We start from the raw sequence: 15,746 nt of genomic DNA on the forward strand, positions 1-15,746 counted from the left end.
CTCCCCAGTGGCAGCAGTAGCACAAATCTGTCTTGTCACAGGGGAGTTCCAGCTCCGTTTACGGCAGCTCGAAAAGTCTCTGCTCCAAGCTCTGAACGAGGTAAAAGGCCGCATTCTGGATGATGACACCATCATTACAACCCTGGAGAATCTGAAGCGGGAAGCTGCCGAGGTCACCAGAAAGGTGGAGGAGACGGACATTGTCATGCAGGAGGTGGAGACAGTGTCCCAGCAGTACCTGCCACTGTCCACTGCGTGCAGCAGCATCTACTTCACCATGGAGTCCCTGAAGCAGGTGAGGCCATTGGTCCAGCAGCTCTGGCTCCCAGCTGTGGCCCGAGGCATGATCTGATGGTCACATGGCTTCCTCCCAGGTTCACTTCCTGTATCAGTACTCGCTGCAGTTCTTCCTCGACATCTACCACAACGTGCTGTATGAGAACCCCAACCTGAAGGGTGCCACCGACCACACACAGCGCCTCTCCGTCATAACCAAGGACCTCTTCCAGGTAAAGAGCAGAGCATGCGTCCGGTGACAGTTCTACATAAGTGTGGCCTCTAGTACACCAACATTTCCCTCTTGCTTCCCAGGTGGCCTTTAACCGAGTAGCTCGAGGCATGCTGCACCAGGACCACATCACCTTTGCCATGCTTCTGGCGAGGATCAAGCTGAAAGGCACCATGGGGTGAGGCTGGCTGTCCAGGATTGATGTGACTCTGCAACTCACCCTAGCATGCATTCTGCCTTCCCTTGTCTTTGAATCACAACTGTTGTCTTAGTTGCTGTGTAAAGAGACCGGCCTGAGCTGTCCCCTACTTCACAGGGAACCGACCTATGATGCAGAGTTCCAGCACTTCCTCAGAGGGAAGGAGATTGTGCTGAGTGCTGGCTCCACCCCCAAAATCCAGGGCCTGACTGTGGAACAGGCAGAAGCTGTCGTGAGGTTGAGCTGTCTGCCTGCCTTTAAAGATATAATTGCCAAGGTTCAGGCAGATGAGGTAACTGTTCTTTCAAGTGAGACCTGTCACTGAGCTCCTCACTGCATGTGTGACTGCATGCCTGTGTCCAAGCCGGGGCAACACCTGCCTTAAAGATCTGTTAATCCAGTAGAGCAAGACCCTAAGCTGCACGCCCAGGACCACACACAAGATTATTGCTGTGCAGCCGTGGTGACGCTTTCCCTGTTGTCTCTACAGCAGTTTGGCATTTGGCTGGAGAGCAGTTCACCAGAGCAGACTGTGCCATACCTCTGGAACGAGGAAACACCTGCAAGTGAGTCAAAACCAAGCCCCTGTTGTCCTCTCTCGGGGCCTAAATGTTAAGTTGGGTGTATCACTCCTCAAATGAAAAAGGCACTGACTCCCTAGAGAAGTACTTCGGCATGCGGCTTGTTAGGAAGCCGGTGTGGAATGTGGCTGTACCCTGAGTCCAGCTACTCAGGAGACTGAGGAAGGAAAGTTGACAGTTTAAGGCTAAACAATGAGCTCTTGACACAACAAAATCACCATTTTAGGAAACAGTTTAGTGAGATGGCTCCTAAGGGGGGTTGCTGAGAGGAGCGTCAGATTTCTGAGTTCCCCTCAAGTTAGTGACCATCGAGGAACAGACTAGGGACATAAGTCAACGATAGAATACCACCCTAGGGACATCAGGGGATTTGATTCATCTTATCGGGCTGTAAGAGATGCCTAACAAACATGAAAGGGGATTGTGCCGTAAAGACTCGTGAGTGCATCAGACCTGTCCCTGGGCTGGTAGGCTGCACAGGAAGGGGCAGGCAGCAGCTTGTGATCTCAGGGACCCCCCAGGGCAGAGGGCACTGCTGCACTTGGTTGGCATGCAACCCACAGGTATTTGTGGTGTGGTGTTTCAGAGTCAATAGATGCGTACCAGCAAGATGGTTCAGTGGGTAAAGACCTGAGTTTCATCCCTGTGGCCCGTAGCTGTCCTGACCTCCACATTCCTATACACAACAGTCCACAAATGAGCTGTATATGGCAGTCACACACACAAAAGAAAATCTTCCCCCCAGGCAACCAGTATGCCCCTACCCCATATAAAGAGACCTTGTCTCAAAAAAACGTTTTATCTATTTTTGCTAGGCATGATAGCAGTGCCTTTAGCACCCGCACTGAGGAGGCAGAGGCTTGTAGGTCTCAGAGTTCAAGCCTAATTCATTGTGACTTCAAGGATACCCAGGGCTACATAATGAGACCCCTCTCGAAGTAAAAAAAATCGTTTTAAGTAGAAACAGATGATGGGGGCCAAGGAAACTGCTTAGTGGGTAAAAGTGCATGCCTCCCTAACAGACAAGCTGAATGTGGATCTCCAAACCCTACACACAAAGTAGCACAGCCCATGAGAAGATGGCAGGCAGACAGGAACTAAGAGACGTTCACAGACCAGCTAGCCCTGGTCACATAGTGGTGAAGAGTGGGCATGGACACAGGAGGTGACCTCTGACCTTCACACACAACCACACACCTGGGATCCAGCACCGTGGAGGCAGAGAAGAGGCTGAAGGATCATGAGTTTAGGTCAGCCGGAGAATCGTCTGAAAAGACAGCGTCACCGGTCCCCCCACACTAGCCAGATATCTGACGTGACGGTGCAACGAAGAGACAGATGCTCCTTGGGTCCAAGAGAACCCGTAGACTGTGGGCTTCGTAGGCTGGGGTCGAGCTGGCTCTCTGGTGCTTTGTGCCTGGCTGAGCCAGTGCTCTAGGTGGAGATGCCAGCGACTTCACCCACCCTTGTCTCGCTTTTCAGCTCCCATCGGGCAGGCCATCCACCGCCTACTCCTAATCCAAGCTTTCCGACCTGACCGCCTACTGGCCATGGCCCACACGTTTGTTTCCACAAACCTCGGAGAGTCCTTCATGTCTATCATGGAGCAGCCGCTTGACCTCACCCACATTGTGGGCACAGAGGTAATGTCCTAGTGCCCCTTCCATAGAAGCAGCACTGGCCACGGCCCAGACACCCTGCTACTCAGCTGCAGTCCTCCCCAGGCCAACACTGCTCTCGCACTCCCCTGACAGGTCATGTCTTGTCTACATTTACAGGTGAAGCCAAACACGCCTGTCCTGATGTGCTCTGTGCCTGGCTATGATGCCAGTGGACATGTTGAGGACCTCGCAGCAGAGCAGAACACGCAGATCACATCTATTGCCATCGGTAAGGATGTGTGCTGGTTTCATGGGCATGAGGCAGCCTAGAAGCATAAGGCTGCCTGCCGTTGTTCACACTCAGCTTCCTTGTCTCAGGCTCAGCAGAAGGCTTTAACCAAGCAGATAAGGCCATCAACACTGCTGTGAAGTCAGGCAGGTGAGTTCCATTGGTTTCATCCTAGAACCTGTGTCCCCAGGATTCCAGGGAAAGCCATCAAGTCACTGTGACTTTGCCTGTGCAGGTGGGTGATGCTAAAGAATGTGCACCTGGCTCCAGGCTGGCTGATGCAGCTGGAAAAGAAGCTGCACTCCCTGCAGCCACACGCCTGCTTCCGGCTCTTCCTCACCATGGAGATCAACCCCAAGGTAAACAGAATAGGCGCCCCTGGGTGCCGACACCTCTGGTGGAAGTGTGTGCACATAGTCAAGCCTGAATCGGAAGCAGTGTGTCAGCCGGGTGTGGACAGGAGGGTTGCTGTGAGCTTGAGGTCAACCACACCTTCTCCCTCAGGTGCCAGTGAACCTGCTCCGTGCAGGCCGGATCTTTGTGTTTGAGCCACCACCCGGAGTGAAAGCCAACATGCTGAGGACATTTAGCAGCATCCCTGTCTCTAGGATATGCAAGGTAAAGAGCACTCTCTGGACACCTGTCCATAAGCCCAGACCACGTGCCTGCGTGTGCACAGCTGGGACGGGGAGAGTGAGGAGTGTGAGCAGATGCACAGCACACACTGTCCCTGTGACACGTGAGGACAGGGCACTTCAGCTCTCGGGTGTCAGTTTTTGTTTGGGGCTGAAATCCATTGAGTCCACATCGTCTAAACTCAAGGGCCGTTCTGTTGGTCCTGGTCTTTAGAAAGCAGGGTACTTTGCTCAGCCACACTGCTGCAGGTCAGGTGGCTGAAAGGTGGGGGTGTGTCTTGTCCTGCAGATCTTCTGAAGTAGGGCCTAGTTTCCTTAGACAAACGCATGCTGTCTGACAGATCTGTCTGTGGTCATTTTCTCCGTCTAGTCTCCAAATGAGCGTGCCCGCTTGTATTTCCTGCTGGCTTGGTTCCATGCCATTATCCAAGAGCGCCTGCGCTACGCTCCACTAGGGTGGTCAAAGAAATACGAATTTGGAGAATCTGACCTTCGATCGGCTTGTGACACGGTGGACACGTGGTTGGATGACACAGCCAAGGCAAGTTAGGCTACACCATGCTAAAGATGCCAGTGCACTCAGGAGACATCATGCTTAGACACACGTGTGATAGGAAAGACCATGGTCTGAACTCGGAGCACTGATACTTTGTATCGACAAAGACTTGACAGTGCAGCACAAAGCTGACCTCCAGTGTGCACATGTAACCAGCCTCTGTCCTCCCCAGGGCCGGCAGAACATCTCCCCAGATAAGATCCCATGGTCTGCCCTGAAGACCTTGATGGCCCAGTCCATCTACGGTGGACGGGTGGACAATGAGTTTGACCAGCGTCTGCTCAATACCTTCCTAGAGCGACTGTTTACCACCCGGAGTTTTGACAGTGAATTCAAGCTGGCATGCAAGGTTGATGGGCACAAGGACATCCAGATGCCTGATGGTATCAGGTGTGGCTGCCTGTGGGGACAGAAGTCATGCTTGGGGGTGGGAGTATTTGTAGCCAGTCTGCCCCCAGCTCTGATTCCAAATGTCTTGCTTTCTCAGGCGAGAGGAGTTTGTGCAGTGGGTGGAGCTGCTGCCTGACACCCAGACACCCTCGTGGCTGGGTCTACCCAACAATGCTGAAAGGGTCCTGCTTACCACCCAAGGTGGGTCCTGAGTCTCCTCACTCCTGAGGCCCTGCCCACCCTGAGCCTGCTGGGGGGGGGGCTTATTCACCTCCATAGCCTCTTACAGTTCTGTACCAGGGAGTCCTGGAAAGGTTTGAGGGTGAACTTTAGTTCACGGGTTGGGAGTAGTGATAGCGCTTGGTGGTATGCAGGCTTGTGCCCTAGCCTAGAAGCAAAGGCAGAAAAATCATGGAGTTCAACCTACAGTCCACACAGCATGCCTTAGGGTACATGAAGCCGCGCCTCAAACGACACACCTTGTATTAAGTCCGTTTTTGTCTTGTTTGCTTCTTACAACATTGGGTGTAGAATCCAGAGCCTAACAGGCTAGGCAGAGCTGAGAGAGCGCTACATGCTCTACAACTCATACCTGTGATCCCGGCACCCACGGGGTAGAAGCAATAGAGTCGAGAGTTCTAGGCTAACCTAGATGACGGGTACCTTTTAAAACAACAGGTGAGATGATTCAGCAGCAGCAGCATAGGACCAGCCTGTCTCCCTTGTCCCTCTGGTGGTATAATCTTTTATGGAAAAGCTGAGAAAAGAGGCAGGGCTAGTGTAGGCGTTCAGAAGTAGGTGAAGCGACATGAAATGTTCTCAGCTGCCTCCTCCTGTGGAAAACACTCCTGAGAGCTTGCCTGTTGTCTGGGAGAGCAGCAGCAGCCGTGTGTGTTTAATATGAAAATGGGTGTGTGAGGCCGGGAGGCTAGGTGGGTCCCCGTTGGGTTAGATGCAGCCCCTCCAGTGTACAGGCTCCTGTTTGATTCTCAGTGCTGGTGTCACTTGCCCCAGCAGTTTGCTGAGTTCTGTATCCCATTAACACTGTCAGGAACCAGGGTCATTGTGTGGCTTTTCTACCTTTCCACTGTCCAGAAAGCAGTGAAGCTCAGCTTTCAGTCTCCAAGTGTGAGGGACAGGACAAGCACCAGTATGCTTCTAGTAACAGCTGGACGTGGCTTTGTGTGAGCAGAGTTCAGAGGAGTCCCAGCGGCCATCGCAAAGATCCCCTGACAGGTTCTGCATTCAGAGGGAGGCTTCTGAGGCCCCCTGTGTGGACAGGCTGGGAGCAGCCTCACAGCACGGCCTAGCCGTTGGTTAATTGTCCTGTGATAGACTTTCCTGCTTACCTCCTCACCAGGCCCTGGTCTGCTTTAGATCATGTGTGGCAACCAAGTGCAGCCTGCGGGCTGCTGTAGTGAGCTAACGGTCATGCACTATTTGGCCTTTACAGTGAAGTCTTCCTCCTTCCTTACCTCCCCATCCCTGTGTCTGGCCTAGGCGTGGACATGATCAGCAAGATGCTGAAGATGCAGATGCTGGAGGATGAGGATGACCTGGCCTACGCAGAGACAGAGAAGAAGACAAGGACAGACTCCACCTCCGATGGGCGTCCGGCCTGGATGAGGACGCTGCATACCACAGCATCTAACTGGCTGCACCTCATCCCGCAGACGCTGAGCCCGCTGAAGCGCACCGTGGAGAACATCAAGGTAGCTAGGCTGGGGTCAGCATTCGGATCCCCAGTCTTGAGCAAGAAGAATGACCAGTTTAATTACAGTTTTAAAGCTGATCTGAGATCTAGGATCGGGGGAGTTATTCTACATCAGGCCGAGGTCACACTGCACTCTGGCCAGCTCTCAAAAAGGTCTGGTCAAAGGCTGCAGTGAAGCTTCTGGGCGTGTGCCTTGCACAGATCCCTGTCCTTAGCCCTCTTCTCTTTGGTTTTAGGATCCTTTGTTTAGGTTCTTTGAGAGAGAAGTGAAGATGGGTGCCAAGTTACTCCAAGATGTGCGCCAAGACCTTGCTGACGTCGTCCAAGTGTGCGAGGGGAAAAAGAAGCAGACCAACTACCTGCGCACGCTCATCAACGAGCTGGTGAAAGGTGCTGAGATTGAGTATGCGGCTAGGAGCTTGGTGCAGAAACCCTATTACAGTCTGTGCTGCTGTTCGGCCACTGTAGGCCTCAGGCCACATGTCTCTCTCAGGCTTCCTCAGTAGTAGGAGGGTCTTAGAAATGCCCGTGGTTTTCCTAAAGTTTTTGTGCAGCTTCTAAGACTTTTAGGGATAGTGCCGTGAAGAGGACAGAGGGGTTATGTAGGGCCCAGTCCAGAGACGCAGTGTGTGCTTGCAGCAGCCTGATGCTGAGGCCTGGGTCTCTTCCTTGCTGCAGGGATCTTGCCTCGGAGCTGGTCCCATTACACAGTACCCGCAGGCCTGACGGTGATTCAGTGGATATCAGACTTCAGCGAGAGGATCAAACAGCTGCAGAGCATCTCACAGGCTGCTGCATCCGGTGGGGCCAAGGAACTGAAGAACATCCACGTGTGCCTCGGTGGCCTGTTTGTGCCTGAAGCCTACATCACTGCCACCAGACAGTATGTGGCACAAGCCAACAGCTGGTCCCTGGAGGAACTCTGCCTCGAAGTCAATGTCACCGCCTCCCAGAATGCCACCCTTGATGCCTGCAGCTTTGGGGTCACAGGTGAGCTGGGGTCTGAGCTCTTGGTCTCAGTCTGACCTCTCTGTGAGACCAAATGAATGGATTGCAAATGTCTGGGCAGAGCGGCCCCGCTGAGCCTGTGTCTATAGCTGGGCTGTGTGGCTCTGCACGACTTCAGCCCCGTCTCCATGTCTCCTCACAGGTCTGAAGCTCCAAGGGGCCACGTGCAGCAACAACAAGCTATCGCTGTCCAACGCCATCTCCACAGTCCTCCCCCTCACACAGCTCCGCTGGGTGAAGCAAACCAGCGCGGAGAAGAAGGCCAGTGTGGTGAGTGTCATGGCCTCACTCCTTGGCTCTGCCTATGCCATTCTGGGGCTCTACTTGTGTGGAAACAACTGTCCCACAGCCCTGGGCCCCCAAGGGAGCTTGTCCCCAGAGCTGATGAACCGTCTGTCCCACAGGTGACTTTACCCGTCTACCTGAACTTCACGCGGGCTGACCTCATCTTCACCGTGGACTTTGAAATTGCTACAAAGGAAGATCCTCGGAGCTTCTATGAGCGTGGAGTTGCAGTTCTGTGCACTGAGTAACGCTCAGCTTTTCTCGCATCCTCTTTCTGGAATAGTAAATCCAATATTTAACCTTCATTCATCCTTAAACGTTGGGAAGGTTTGGTGGACCCGTGAAAAGCAAGTGGTTGGTTAGAGTTGGCGTGGTTGGTTAGAGTTGGCGTGGTTGGTTAGAGTTGGCATGGTTGGTTAGAGTTGGCATGGTTGGTTAGAGTTGGCATGGTTGGTTAGAGGTGGCGTGGTTAGAGTTGGTGTGATTGGTTAGAGTTGACGGTGGAAGGTGCTGCGGTTGGAAGCGGGATGGGAAGGGTGAAGTGCGCGGTTTCCGAGGGCTGACCAAATGGCTGGTTTTATTAAATAAAACACTAAGCATGACGGACTCCCGCCTCCTCCAGTGTGCTCGAATGCTGTGGGGATCCTTGTGCCCCAGCCCGCCTCACCTTTGTCCCCGTGGTCACAGATGCAGGGGCAGCAGGGTGCGGCCAGGAGAGCAGCGTTTCACCCTGAGGCCAGAGCAACTCCGTTCTTGACACCCCTCCCCTGTCGACCTTTCCCAATCCATCCTCTCACGCTTCGTCTCCACACCACCGTGGTGACAGGCTGGTCCTGGCATCTCAGAGTCTCTAATACCCTGTGACTGTGGTACAGAGAGGGCAGAAGCTGTTGTCATAGCTGTAAGGACTCCGGAGCACAGAAAAGCACTATCCTGTCTTGTCCTAACTCACTTCTCTGGGAGGACACAGCAGGTTCCTCTGCAGGACCAACTGACCCAGCACTCGGGTCGTCAACTAGAGCCCCAAGCCAGCATTCTCCACTAAGGGCACCTGGGGACGGCCACAGGTGACACAGCACACACTGCTGCTCTTTGCTGCTTCCAGACACCTCAGAGGATATTGCCTGCATCTGTGGGGACCACTGGGAACACGGGGCTCACCCCAGCCTTATAACTCTACATTTGCTTCGAGAGTACCAGCTCACCCCTACCCCTCCTACAGTTAGACAGGTCTGGTCAGTGGCCACCAGCCCTGTTGTCCTCCCTGGCAGAGCCACCTGGGACACTGATGGGTCCCCTGACCAGTCCTGGAATGGCCCCAACAGCACCCAGAGGTGGACATGCCCTGCCAAGAACAGGCACCTCCTTGTGCCGTTTTTATTTGCACGTGGAACCTCCTGCCACCGAGGGGAGGGGACCCAGACCTCAGCAGCAGCACCAGACTTGGGCTCAGCTTCGTTACCTACCAAGAGAAAATTAAGGTGGAGTGACATGCTGGCAGGAGCGGAACTGGGAGAAACGGCTCTCTGGAGAGCCCAGCGTGCCTGCAGGCTTGAGCCAAGCTGACCGTTAGGAAGCCTGCTGCCAGGCATGGAAGGCATCGGCCCTGCACCTCAGCCTTCCATCCAGCACTCAATCCTGCCAGGGAGTGGAACAAGATTCTGAGGTGGGGGTAGGAGGCCCAGTGAAGGTCGCCTGGACCCATTCCTGAATTGCAACCTATTTTTCTATATTTTTAAATTGTATGTGTGTGTGTATGTGTATATGTGTGCATACTAATACATGTACACATACACACACAACCCATTATGTGTTCCTGTGGATGCTGGTTCTCTCCTTCCACCATGTGGGTCCTAAGGATTGAACTCCAGTCCACAGGCTCTGCAGCGAGCCCCCTAACCCTCTGAGCTATCTGGGCATTCCCACACACCCATTTTTATGCCACTGAGTTTGCTGTGAGTCCCTGGCTCAGTTCTGGCCCCATACGCCTACCCTGATGTAACTGAGACCCCTGGGCTAGGCCACGTACTTCTTCCTCTTAATTCTCTCAGGTTCTCCAAGTAGAAGCTCCAGTTTTCTCTTGGAAAGCGACAGCCTGGACCCCTTATCTCTCTCACTCCCGAGTCTGGGTGGGGACCGGGTGGCTCTGGCTCTGCTCAGCAAATGTCTGCCTATTTCTGAGGTCTCCACAGGAAAGAGGGGGTTGGCAGCCCTTGTCATCCTCCAGTCCTCTGGTGATGGGGACAGCCTGCCAGGACGCCCATTGGTCTCTCGGGGGCCCAGTGCCTTGAGTTCACTCTCAGGCTGCATGTCAACATCGTTGGCTTCCAGGGCTATAGGGGCCCAACCAGAAGCTTTCATGGTGAGGTCTGGAGCTTTTGGGAGCGAGTCTTCCACGCTGGCCTCCTCAGCGGTCTTGAACCTCAGTGCGTAGGAAGGTGAGTTGCGGTTCCTGTCACCCAGGAGGCGGTAGGCACGTTGGCGGTAGCTGCGGTAGTTGAAATGACCTAGGGTATCTTCCGCGTCACCATCGTAAGGATCTAAAAACTGGTGACAAAAGTTTTGAGTGTTTGGCTGTGTATGAGGCCCATCCATACAGTGGGTAAATTCCAGCAGCAGTGCAGTAAGTATGTAGCACAGGTGCACAAAACATGTCTCCATCACTGATGACAGATGGCAGATTTGTATGCTTTGCCTTGCATCAAAGCTCTTCTAAGGACAAGATCTAGCACCCAAAACTAGCCTGGAACTAACCATGTAGCCAGGATGGCCCTGAAACTTCCGACCCTCCTACCTGCACCTCCCATGGAGGGACCATTCTGAGAGTCAAACCCCAGGTGCTCATAAATGCTAGGCAAACACTCTACCCACTGGGCTCCATCCTTTTTGTTTGGTTTTGGGGTTTGGGGGTAGTCTCACTATATAACCTTAGCTGGCCTGGAGCTACCTATGTAAATCAGGCTGGCCTCAAACTCGGAGAAATCCACTTGCCTCTGCCTCCCAAGTGCTGGGATCAAAAGTCTGCACCCCCACAGCCAGCCTGTTTTGCTGGAGAGATGGACTAGTTCCGTTTCCAGACTCCATCCCAGGCAGCTGTGTGATGGCTCACACCATCTGGAAGGCCAGCTCCAGGCCGTCATTGCTTTGTGTACTGTCAAAAAGCACTCAGACAGACATAGGCCATTCCAAAACACCTAAGAGGCGGTCACGTAGCCTCACTGCCTTCATCTTTATATCCTCCTGCCTCAGACTCCCCAGTGCTGGGATTACAAGTGTGTAACCACCACCTGCTACAGCAAACTCAGCAAACTCTTAAGGATGCTTGGCAGGGCCTCTGGGGAGTCCCCTGACCTCTGCCGTGGGGATCAGAACTTCCTGTCTGTCTTTTCCTGCTTTCTATGAGCGAATTTTGTCCATTTACTCCAGTCTGCTCTTGTCCTGTGGTGGCATCCGTCATCTCGGCACTCAAAAAGCAGAGGGCTCAGTGGTTAGAGCACTGACTGCTCTTCCAGGGGTCCTGAGCTCAAATCCCAGCAACCACATGGTGGCTCACAACCATCTGTAATGGGATCTGATGCCCTCTTCTGGTGTGTCTGAAGACAGCTGCAGTGTGTATATATATATATAAATCTTTGGGGGGGAGATAGAGAGACAGGAGGTGTGTCCTGAGTTTGAGGCCAGCCTGGGCTATATAGTGAGACAACCCTCCTTTAGCTACCAATAACAGACTGCCTGTGTGCAGGATTGAGCACACAGGTAGAAACATTCCCTCCTTGGATTCTGACCCTCAGCTCACTCACTGGGCTAGCCTTGGCTTTGAGGGCTCCCTTAGGCCTCTGAACCCTAGGGGTTTGCCAGGTCTGTGGCATACCTCTCTCCAGATGCCTTCAGCAAACTCCATGAGGTTCTTTTTGGAGTTGACCTGTGGGGGAAAACTTGATGCTGATTCTGCCATGGCAACTTAACACAGAGCTTGGGGTGCTCGTAGGCCACACCACAGCGCATGCTAACTCGCAACCTGGCATGAGGGAACAGGGTCCTCCAAAAGCCTAGCAAGTAGGCAGCTCTTCCCTGGCACAGTGGGCACACAGCACCTTGGCACTGGTTCTGGCCCAAATCCAGAAGGAGGTGGAGGGCACTAAACTTTCCTTCTCAGCTGGTATTCGGATACTTTTAGTTTTGGTAGTTGAGGAAGGGATCCAAAAGTTACACATCAGGGTCTCTTCCCACCCCCACACTTGCTGGGTACCTGCAGGCGATGGCGCGCGTGTCTCTGCCACTTTCGAAAGCCAGCTGCACTGAACGCTGTCCTGATGCAGGTGGGTCGGCTGGGTCTCAGGCTGGCCATCCCTCAGGCCAGGCAGACTATCACTTAACTAAAGAGATCAAAGTAACTCAGGCTGGCCTTCCTCCAGATTCTCTGGGAATATGAAGCAGCCGAGGCTGGAGGAACATGAGCTCAAGGCTAGCCTAGGCTACACAGAAGGTCAAGGCCAGCTTAGGATATGTAGCGAGACCCTATGTCAAAAAGAAAACAAGGTCTGTGGGTATAGCTTGGCCCATCCAGTGCTTACTTGGCACACACTGGACCCTGGACTCAGCCCCAGCACCCACAAAACAAGGGTGGTGGCAGGGATGCAGAGCAGGAGGATGAAAGCCATCCTTGGTAAGAGGCCAGCCCTGGGCACACATGAGATCCTTCCCCAAAAATAAAATAAATAAAACGCCCCTAGGGTTGTAGGTACATACAGCTCAGCGGTAGAGCCCTTGCCTAGCTCTGCATTGTGGGAAGATGGAGGTTGGGTACATCAGGACAGCACAAGAGACAGTGCTCCCAGAGAGAGCCATCCTGAATATCTGAGACCCTCTCTTTTTTAAAAAAAAGATTAAAAATAAGGGCTGGAGAGGTGGCTCGGTGGTTAAGAGCACTGACTGCTCTTTCGGAGGACCCAGGTTTGGCTCCCAGCACCCACCCAGCTGTAACTTCAGCTCAGGGGACCTGACCTCCTCTTCTGTTGCAGACAGGAGATCAGGAGACCCACTCACACACATAAAGTATAAGTACCAAGAAAACCAGCACAAAAAAGAAAAAGGGAAAAAACAGCACTACAAACCTCCGGGAAGTCGCATGTCATTCAGTTTCTCTGAAATCCTCAGAGCAGCTGCTACACCCTGTTGGAAAGTGCCTCAGTTACACTGGATGCTTTTCAGCAATAAGTCCTGCCCTCCCAAACTGGGCTCTGGAGAACCCCATTCTGAAACCTGGAAAGCAAGTGAAAACCTGACCCTACCACACCCTCATGAACACAGGACTTGTGAGCATCATAAAGATTAGAGAGGCCTAGCAGAGAAAAGGAGCCCAGGGTGGCAGTGCCTATGCCCCAAATCCCAGCACTTCGAGGGGGAGGGTCAGGAGTGTCTCATTTACATAGTGAGTTGGGCCAACCTGGGCTTTATGAGACCCTGTCTCAGAAAAAAATGAGGCTGGAGAGGTGGCTCGAAGGTGAAGCCCACAGTTCTTGCAGAAAACCTGAGTTCGGTTCCTATCGCTCATATTCAGTGGCTCATAACCACCCTTAACTCCAGCTCCAGGGCATCAGACACCTCAATCTTGGGCATCTGCACACATGCACATACATACATACATACATACATACATTTTAAAATAACACTTAAAAAAGGAGAAAAGAGTGGGGCTGGAAAGATGGCTCAGTGGTTAAGAGCACTGACTGCTATTCCAGAGGTCCCGAATTCAAATCCCAGCAACCAAATGATGGCTCACAACCATCTGTAATGAGATCTGATGTGTGTCTGAAGACAGCTATAGTGTACTTATAAATAAATAGATAGATAAATAAATCTTAAAAAGAAAAGAAAGGGCTGGAGAGAGATAGCCAAGTGGTTAGAGCCCTACTCTTCTAGAGGACTAGGGTTCAATTCCCAGCACCCACATAATGACTCACAACCATTTGTGACTCTAGGCCCATGAGATCTGGCCTCCACATGCATGCACCTTGGGGCACGTGTATACGTGCAGACAAAACACCCATATGCCTAAAAAATACATTTACTTTAAAGGAAGGAAATAACTATGTACCTTGCCCAGATCCCTCTTCATATAATGACGTTTTCCTGCCCCCACAACTCCAAGTGACATTTAAAAGTCCTGTTGTCTTCAGACTTGAGGCTATTGCAGCTTATTAGAAACCCTAATTGGTTTGGGGATACACTGTGGGCTGAGTCCCCCAAAGCTCTCGTCTAGAATGGCCCAAGGCTTTCCTTGTGAACACACTGGAGTCATGGGGTGGAGAGGAGGAGTCCAGAGGCCAAGTGTCTGCGTGTCACATCATCAACACGACTTGGCTAACAGTGACTGGGCCCCTGGCTGTGGTAGTGTCTTCCAGGGCCTCCATCCTGAAGCCCACCCCTAGGCTGTCCTCTTTGGAAGTTGGCATCACAGACCCTTCTGAAGGGCGAGGGCCATCGACAGAGAGCAAGGATCTACTGAACCATGTGCTCTGAGCTTCCCCTGGGGTCCCAAAAGACTGGCTTGGGTACAGAGCAAGCCTAACACAAGCCAAAGGGCTTCTCAGCCCCTCCCTGGCTCCAGATTATCTGACTGACACCAACTAAAGTCTTTACTATCATTATCATTTGAACTTTGAGGCCCTGGCTGGCCTGGAACTCTCTGTAGACCAGGCTGGCCTCAAACTCAAGAGATCTGCCAAGTGACTGCTGGGATTAAAGGCGTGCACACCACCACTACCCCGCTCTTTTACTGTTTTATGTAGGATACGGTGCCTACATGGATTTCTGTGCACCAGATACATACCTTTTCCTTCATACTCCACACACGAGTACACCATAAATAAATGTAAAAGAATACATGTGCACAAAATGTCCTTGACCCAGTTAGTGTTCCAAGTATTCATATGGTGCCACACGGCTACAACCTCAGTTCCAAGGAATCCAGGGACTCTCTTCGGGACTCTGGGCACTACATGCACACGGCAGTGAACAGACAGGCATTCAGGCAAACACTCTCAATAAAAATAAAGCTGTGGGGCTGGAGAGACGGCTCAGCGGTTAGGAGCACTGACTGCTCTTCCAGAGGACCTGAGTTCAATTCCCAGCAACCACATGGTGGCTCACAACCATCTGTAATGGAATCTGATGCCCTCTTCTGGTGTGTCTGAAGACAGCTACAGTGTACTCATGTAAATAAAATAAATAAATCTTTAAAAAAAAAATAGGGTCACGTGGCCTATCATGGCCGCCTCCATGGCCACAGCATAAGCGCCCGGGTCCTGCTACGGGTGGCCGGGTGATCTTGGGGATCCAGAGCCGGGCACGCGGCAGTAACATCTAGGACGTTCGGGACTACAGGGTCAACGTGGTATTCGTGGACCGCTCTGGCAAGCGGATCCCAGGGAAGGGCAGAGTCGGGGACAATGTTCTTCATCTGGCCCAGTGCCACGGGGTGGACCTGGAAGGGGCCTGTGAAGCATCCCTGGCATGTTCCACCTGCCCTGTGTATGTGAGTGAGGCCTACCTGGATCTTCTGCCTCCTCCTGAGGAGAGGGAGGAGGACATGTTGGACATGGCTCCACTGCTCCCGGAGAACTGGAGACTGAGCTGCCAGATCCTGCTGACCCCTGAGCTGGAAGGAGTCGAGTTTGCTCTTCCCAAGATCACCAGAAACTTCTATGTGGATGGCCACATCCCCAAGCCCCACTGACAAGAAGCCATTAGACTGACCAGGGCCATGGAACTGAAAAGAAAACCCATGCTTCCTACCCTAAAGCGTGAACTGCCCAGCAAAGAAAAAGTTAGACCACAGTGTGAGACCAGAGCTGCCACTGGGGACAGCCAGTGTCTGAGCCCTGAGGGGGATGGGTCTCCATCTTGGATATGTCAGTTCACCAAGGAGAATCAAACTATAAATTAAGGATGGACTCAAATCAGAGCTGCAATAAAAAG

General features: G+C 52.6%; 2 protein-coding genes and 1 pseudogene across 3 annotated transcripts in view; 2 read left to right on the forward strand and 1 right to left on the reverse strand.

The window, feature by feature from the left end:
- The window catches only part of DYNC1H1 (dynein cytoplasmic 1 heavy chain 1), a 62,345-nt gene extending 53,988 nt beyond the window's left edge, over window positions 1-8,357 (forward strand). Inside the window, exons 60-77 of the mRNA XM_080935192.1 lie at window positions 42-295; window positions 375-509; window positions 592-686; window positions 825-999; window positions 1,198-1,273; window positions 2,771-2,931; window positions 3,067-3,178; window positions 3,268-3,328; window positions 3,414-3,537; window positions 3,683-3,796; window positions 4,184-4,354; window positions 4,542-4,759; window positions 4,857-4,960; window positions 6,260-6,471; window positions 6,710-6,863; window positions 7,152-7,463; window positions 7,624-7,751; window positions 7,886-8,357. Coding sequence (XP_080791318.1) covers window positions 42-295; window positions 375-509; window positions 592-686; window positions 825-999; window positions 1,198-1,273; window positions 2,771-2,931; window positions 3,067-3,178; window positions 3,268-3,328; window positions 3,414-3,537; window positions 3,683-3,796; window positions 4,184-4,354; window positions 4,542-4,759; window positions 4,857-4,960; window positions 6,260-6,471; window positions 6,710-6,863; window positions 7,152-7,463; window positions 7,624-7,751; window positions 7,886-8,014 — 2,735 coding nt within the window. The 3' untranslated portion in view covers window positions 8,015-8,357. The remainder of the gene's footprint in view (window positions 1-41; window positions 296-374; window positions 510-591; window positions 687-824; window positions 1,000-1,197; window positions 1,274-2,770; window positions 2,932-3,066; window positions 3,179-3,267; window positions 3,329-3,413; window positions 3,538-3,682; window positions 3,797-4,183; window positions 4,355-4,541; window positions 4,760-4,856; window positions 4,961-6,259; window positions 6,472-6,709; window positions 6,864-7,151; window positions 7,464-7,623; window positions 7,752-7,885) is intronic.
- Window positions 8,358-9,782: 1,425 nt separating this feature from the next.
- On the reverse strand, window positions 9,783-12,114 carry LOC308417996 (uncharacterized protein; the record flags this gene model as incomplete). Its single annotated transcript, XM_080913335.1, has 3 exons — window positions 9,783-10,313; window positions 11,638-11,688; window positions 12,016-12,114. The coding sequence occupies 3 exons, from the start codon at window positions 12,112-12,114 to the stop codon at window positions 9,783-9,785; spliced, it is 681 nt and encodes a 226-aa protein (XP_080769461.1).
- Window positions 12,115-15,035: 2,921 nt separating this feature from the next.
- Window positions 15,036-15,504, forward strand: LOC308426244 (ferredoxin-2, mitochondrial-like; annotated as a pseudogene). The gene has a single exon. The product of its transcript is annotated as a ferredoxin-2, mitochondrial-like (transcript).
- The last annotated feature ends 242 nt before the right edge of the window (window positions 15,505-15,746 follow it).

This window comes from Micromys minutus (genome assembly GCF_963924665.1).
Source record: "Micromys minutus genome assembly, chromosome: 1".
NCBI classification, from domain to species: domain Eukaryota; kingdom Metazoa; phylum Chordata; class Mammalia; order Rodentia; family Muridae; genus Micromys; species Micromys minutus.